The sequence below is a fragment of the Trematomus bernacchii genome, unplaced genomic scaffold (assembly GCF_902827165.1).
Source record: "Trematomus bernacchii unplaced genomic scaffold, fTreBer1.1, whole genome shotgun sequence".
NCBI classification, from domain to species: Eukaryota; Metazoa; Chordata; class Actinopteri; order Perciformes; family Nototheniidae; genus Trematomus; species Trematomus bernacchii.
In genome coordinates this window covers 5,920,122-5,927,373 of record NW_022987910.1, presented here as the reverse complement: position 1 = coordinate 5,927,373, position 7,252 = coordinate 5,920,122, and the positions used below count along the sequence as shown (strand labels likewise).

The 7,252-nt window shown below is 37.2% G+C and overlaps 1 protein-coding gene across 1 annotated transcript in view; it reads right to left on the bottom strand.

Annotated features, from left to right (window-relative positions):
- Nucleotides 1–6,268: 6,268 nt before the first annotated feature.
- cux1b (cut-like homeobox 1b) overlaps nucleotides 6,269–7,252 on the bottom strand; it is a 60,020-nt gene continuing 59,036 nt past the window's right edge. Inside the window, exon 22 of the mRNA XM_034115126.1 lies at nucleotides 6,269–7,179. Within this exon, the coding sequence (XP_033971017.1) occupies nucleotides 7,131–7,179 (49 nt within the window). The 3' untranslated portion in view covers nucleotides 6,269–7,130. The remainder of the gene's footprint in view (nucleotides 7,180–7,252) is intronic.

Sequence of the window (7,252 nt, the reverse complement as noted above, 5' to 3'; positions counted from 1 at the left end):
GTGTTGGAGGAGGGGCTCTGTATGGAACAGGCAGATTTTTTGGGCTGTGTATTTTCAAATTCTAGCGCACTCGAGCTGGTTTCTCCAAAATGACATACCCCACCTTTAAGTTAACCTAAAGCCAGAATAAACAGCATGGTTAGCCTGAGGATGATACTGTGAGACTTTATTTATTTAGGATATTTACATTGTTAATGATTTGATTTATTTATTTAGAAAACATTTTATTTTTAAAAGAATTGCAATATTATGCCACTCTATTTTTAAAATTTAATTATTGTCATAAAACCGTATTAAAATTATATTAATATAGAATTTTACAATTATTCCTCGGACAAAATATTTCCTAACCAAACTAGATACTATGGTATTCCTACCCTGCTGGGAGTTGCAAGCTGCAGTATCCCTGATTAACAAACCCAAGGTGTGTGTGTGTGTGTGTGTGTGTGTGTGTGTGTGTGTGTGTGTGTGTGTGTGTGTGTGTGTGTGTGTGTGTGTGTGTGTGTGTGTGTGTGTGTGTGGTAACATCACACATAGTAGTTTTATTATTATTATTAGTAGTAGTAGTTTTAGCCCAGTTAGATCTCATCACTCGATCACAGAAGTGTCACTTTGCCAGCTGAGTCACGCCAACTTTCACTTGCAACCACTTGAACGGAGGTGACAAGAAATCATCTGCGTTGATCCTCAGATGCCAAGCTGCTTGGTGTGTGTTCTGTGTCACTGTGTACCTGGGGTTGTGTTTATCCCGCTGAGCTGGCAGGGGATGATGCAGGATGTGTGATGATGTCATCCAAGCGCCTCTCCTGGAGATGAGCCCAGGATAGACCAGTGACACTGTAAACAACACAAGGAACAACAACAGGAAGGAAAGCACGTCCGTTAGTCATCTGTTGTAAATAAACTGCTATAAACGTTGGGGTGCTTTAGGAAACATAAGGCAGGGGTGGAAAATAAGTACATTTATTGTATGACTTTTTACTCTTACATTTCAGACTGAAATAATGTTCATTTTACTTCAACATAATTATTTCACAGCTACAGTTACTGCACTCAAAAAAATGTGAAACGTTGACTTGATTAAATGTATTATGTTAACAGAAAACACATAATTGTATTAGGTTAGTTGAAAGCTAAGATAATAAGATAATATTACGTTTAAATAAAAAACAATAGATTCAACTTAATATTATTGCTTTCAACTAACGTAATACAATTATGTGAAACCTGTTGACATTATACAATTAATTAAAGTCACTGTTTAATTTTTTCAGTGTGGTTACAAACAAGATTAAGATCTTACAAACAAAAACATGTGCTGTAAAGATTAACAACAGCAACTAATAAGGGAGTAAATATAAACTACATTTTACATTTGAATACCTTGAGTTCAAGTTATTACTGTTTACTTTTACTTAAGTGAATGTATAATGCAGGATTGTATGGTATCTTGGTATGTCTGCATTGAGGTATTGTATTTGCTTTAGTACGGGAATATTTATCTTGTTTTTCCTCAGACGCTAACACAACTCAAAATATATTCATTGCCATCCTTTTCTTTGCCATGAACTGAGCTTCCACATTTGATAAAAGTGAAGAAATAATCATAAATAATCATTAAAACTAAATAAGGAAATAGCATGTTTTAGAAGGATGATGGGCCATGCATAAACAAATAACTATATATACCTGTGATTGTTTGTTTTCTAATGAACAACAGTCAAAAACCTCAACATCAGAAATAGAAATATACTAATGGATATTGGAGGTAATGCTGGAAAACAATGCCATTTTTTTTTTAGCACAAACTGAACATTGGGGTTAATTCATGTAGAAATTAGGCTGTAAATCAAATCATTTGAATATGTTAATCATGTCTTTTCTTCTTCGCAATGACTGTATAATCTTTTGTCTGTGAATTAACGTGATGTAAATCCACCCGTCCCTTCCCCAGACGAGGTGAGAGGAAGGCAGGGTGGGGAGGGTCTTTAAGAGGGGAGGGGGGGGGGGGGGGGGGGGGGGGGGAGACATGCTCCATATTCAGCATCCGGACTAGCTGATCTGGGATCACGTGGCTTAGAGTCAGCCAGACGATGTCAGAGCAAATCAGAGAGCAGGGGAGCGTTCAGCATGGGGCCACCTGACAGAGGAGGCCTGTTTCCATAGCAACACCCATGGGGGGGAGGGTGATGATGAAGGGGGTGAACCGAGTACATGCAGACAGAGGGAAGAAGAAGAAAGAGAGAGGGAACAGAGACATTTCCAACGGAGATTATGACTGAATGAATTATACAAAATAAAACGAATAACACCTTCCAAACACAAACAGGAGACATGCTCACACACACACCACCCACACACACCCCCCCCACCCCCACCCCCACACACACACACACTTTGTATCCATGCAACAGACCTCTGCAGTTTATGGTCTGAGCTACTCAGAGACACAAAGGATGAATCCTGAATGGTGTGTAGGTTCTGTGAATGCGCTGAATGAGATCTTCACAGCTACAGAGAATGAATGAGGAGGATGTCTCTGAATGGGAGCAATGTCTGCGAGGAAAAAATATCTAACGCAGGATTCAGTGTTTCCATAACTCCTCCACTGATCTGCTGCTCCACTGAAAAACTGCTAGAACTGAAAACTGTTCATTCATTCAGGACATCATCAGCCAAATGATGAAATAAAAAAACAAACAATTTTAACAATTGTCCCTTATGAGGCAAAAATGCCAAATCATATTTGTTTTTAGCTTCTTTAATGTGATATTGCACCACTTTTCTCTGGGTAATCATTATAAACCGAATATGTTTTGGCTGTTAGTTGATTAATTAAAATGCTGAGCTCAGCATATGTCCAAATTCCCCCAGCATTGGAGCATACAGTTATTTTTTTAACCTTCAGCATATTAAACTTCATTCAAAATAACAAAATAAAATGTTGTTTATGAATTAAATCTGTTCAGTTGATTTCTTGAATAGTGTATTTTATATGGTTTAAAGTAAAAAATGTTAGTCTATCAATGAACCTCTTTAACACCGGAGGCATTTAAGATATTAAGTATATGAATACAAATGTAAAATACAAACTAATGTGATTAAAATGCCCAATTACATTGTTGTCATCAGGTAAAGCAACCTTTCAGCATATATAAGAATTTGATGACGGCTATTTGAAAACAAATCATAAGTCGCATCCCTAAAGCGCTCAGTGAGGGCGGTCAATAGGTTTACAGATGATGATAAAGGAAAACAACATTTATTACATTCACTCATTAAAAATGTTTAAAACTAAAAGGGATGTGTTGTATAACATAACATAAACCCAGTGTGGAAAATGGATAAGGCGAAACAGGAGGAAGCTGCCAGCAGACAGACGAGAGTCAGCTAAATAATTCATCTTCATAATCAAACATAACTTTACTGCCCTCTGCTGAACCCATAATGGAGATGAAATAATGGAGATGAAAACCCACAACTGTAAAAGAGAGAAGGAACATTTCCACGTTTTCTTTTTATGCCTCCACAGAACGTTTCATTTGCTCACTGCAGAGGGACATTTTGGAACTGTCTCAAAACAAACATGACAGTGCAGAAATTAAAATGCTGACCCATCAAATGTACCGTCATTAAAGAAAGCTCTGAACAAAGATTAGTCCACGAAGTGACCCGTCCACCGCAGCAAAAATAACCTCAGGCCATTACAGGCTTACTTAAGACTTTTGTTATTCCGCAGATGGAGGTTGTTAATATTTATGGAGCTGAGGATGGGCAGCTGGAGGAGCCGAGACGAAGGAGGAAGAGGAAAGAAAGATGGAGGGCGGGGAGAGGAAGAAGGTGTGTGAATCCGAGGTTTGGGGTCAAAGGTGAATGCTTCTCCGGAGGCGGTAATTGCGCTGAGATTGCTCAGAGTCTGCTGTGATTGATAAGCAAAAACTGGCTTAAGGTAGAGACAGGACAAGGAGGAATTGTGTGTGTGTGTGTGTGTGGGGGGGGGGGGGGGGGGCACACTGCCATTCTCGTTAGTCTTTAATGGCTGTGAGCTGAGGTACTCTTTAAGAGGACGCCTCATGAAAAATGCAGTCTGATTCAGTCATAATACTAAAATACCAGCAGCTATCAGTGGGTCTTGACATTTGAATCAGCACATTTGTTCCTGTGTTTCCTTCAGACCCCGATAGCTCTCTCTGGGTTCAGCTTTTTAACAGATATTTCCTCACTGTGCTCACAGTCAGCCTACATGTCTCTTTAGCATCATGACTTGTGTAAAAGAGACCATTGCTATATTACTCTTTGTTTAAAATGGTATGGCTGGTGTCCTTTTATTTATTATTATTATTATTATTATTTAGATTTACTGAAAAGGATCTACAGTAGCCATGATTATTGTAATGATTGTATAAATACTACACTGTAAAATGTACTACACACTATAAAAAAAACTCTGTTGAAAGTAAAAAGCCAGGAAAATGTAAAAGTAAATACCCCGTTACTGTTATACATGCCATCATCAAAATATCATTACTAAAGCATTATTGTAAAAGCCTGTTTTAATCGTTGTAGGCTCATTGGTTGAGGTGGTACTTGTTTCTAACACATATTTTTCGTTATGAATCAAGCTGATTATCTTCTTGGTTTTTCAGTGAAAATGAGAGATTTGATATGTCGGTACCACTTTACAATAAGACTACCCTTATAAAGGGTTTACGAATAGTTTGTAATTCATGTATTAATTAGGTTGTGAACACTTTATAAATCATTAATAAGCTTTTATAAGACATGAGATAAACAGGGCGACTGTGACTGGTTGCTTGCCAAATAGTGAGCCCACATGTATCTGTACTGCTAAGTCTTATATTGGCTACTTAGCTTACTTCGTCTTCTTCATCAGCCAGCATCCTTGGTATCTGTTGTTCACCGAGTTGATTCTCGCCAAGTAGCCACTTAGTCATCTTGCCAAATAGTGAGCCTGTGTTGATGTATGCAAACTATGTTAGAACTGGTTTATAAATGGTTCTTAATGATTAATAAAGTGTTTACAACCTAATTCATAACCTAATTATAAACCCTTTATGAATCCTTTATAAGGGTAGTCTTATTGTAAAGTGGTACCGATATGTCTTTACAATGACCCAAGGATAAAGTATTGTTTTACCCAACCAACAGTAGCCTACAAACCTTGACATTAATAAAACAAGTTTTCACATTCAATCAATTCTGGGAAAAAATGATAGATTCTCAAAATAATTAGTGTCTGTTTGCAGCGTAAAAATCTTAATTTGTAAACTAGCCAAAATTGACAGATACATGTAATAAAAAGGACAATATTTACCTCTGAGATTAACTGGATTGGAAGTTTAAAGTGGAATGCAAAGTTAAAACAAAAAAATGTACAGGTACCTCAACATTTCCCCTGTGATTGTGTTCAGGGAAAATGTCACTGGGTGAAACAGTGTCTCATTGATAACTCTTGGACAACAATGGAGCTTTACGACAGTGATTTTCAACGACCGGACAGCAAAGACTGTCATCTGACTAAACATGATATCTCCCTCCACCGTCACCACCATGCTGCCTGTGCCATCGATAAGGAAAGACAAGGTGATAAGAAAAACGGTTTGCTTAAATAGACCTGAGTATCTCACCTCCTTTTACCACATGATGGGCTTCTCTGTCGGCAGCCGGCTTCATGCGAGGGACAGAAAAAAAACACACCCTCTCACTGTCATTGTTGCAAGCTTTTAGAAATCAGCTGTCAACTTAAAGGAGAAATCAGAGAGTAATTTTCTTCGTAATATCCAAACAGTGGAGCTAAACCAGGAATCAGCTGGTCCAGCTATTAGGACAACTTCACTCATGTTTTTTTTACTCTTTTCTTGAGATTTAGTTGACAATTAAAAAGAAATCCACAATATCTGGTAGTCATTCAACAGCACAAGTGTTGCTATAACTGTCTTCAACTTTACACCAAATGGTGTAATAATACATGAAAAGAAAAATGTGCAATACTGCAATACTTACCTTCATCTTGCAGCTACTTCATTACTCTCCATTAGTTACCCATTTAATGTTTATTTTATTAATGTGTGCCTGCCACTTAAATTCTGCTGTAACGATGTACATTTCCTCTGTGTGGGACTAATATAACTATTCTAATTAATATATTCTATGTCATGCACACATTATAAAACAAACATATCAATATGTTGCCAGCTTCACTACAACACAGTGCTCACAAGACATTTTAAATTAAAATGATACCAGGAACGATGCTGCATAGTCTTTATTTGGAATATATCTGCGATGTCAGGGAGAAGAGAAAGAAGTAAGCAGGTAAGCATGCACAGTGATCCTTCAAGAGAATAATACGAGGAAGCTATTTTAGTTAGTAACCATTAGTGTATCGCTGCCCCTCACCCTCATCTCTTAATTTCTTCATATCTAACAGTAACAATTAAATGATTTAAACATTCAAAACAAATTTTACGAATGAATCAATGATATTAGTCAAACTCAAGTAGGACACATCTCAGAAGATTGAGCCCTAGGAATAACTACTGTATATATTGTTCCATTGCCATAACCTCCTAAAACGACCACCTCCTCATTAATGCTCCTTATACTTATACATAACACTCCCCAATCTAATTATAACCTCAACCATATTACCTTTAATCTTATATTAACTTTATTTCTAATGATTACATTTCTCTAATTATTCTAAATTCCAGCTAAACCCAGGATAAATCACAAAACAAAATAATCCTTGTACTCCGGTCCCTTCTGTACGGGAAGATACACACAATATTAACTTCATTTCATGTGTGCTTCAACGGCACAGATTATATCACATGATCAATTATTTGCTTTCCTTATTATGTTAAGAGTATAAGAGGAAACCAAGGATTATAGTTTTAGACTTATATATATTATCCTTATGATTATATTTAGAGAAACAAAAACAAGAATCTGTTTTTGAATCAACCGTCGGATTTGCAGCCTTAAACCGCCCCCTTGTGGATATTAAAAGCTATTGCAAGAAGAAAAGTGAAGCCCCGTCTTCATGAGGAGCTCAAAGAGGGACCTCTTCTGAGCAGGACATGCATGCTGCTGAATGTGGGACCAGCTCAAAGGTTTTGGTCGTTCTCATGGAATTGGTGGAGGTGGTCAGAGTACCTGGGAGAGGAATACAAAAAAAAGGGAAAGATTACATCAAGTATTTGTTACTATGATCAAATCATACGTGTTG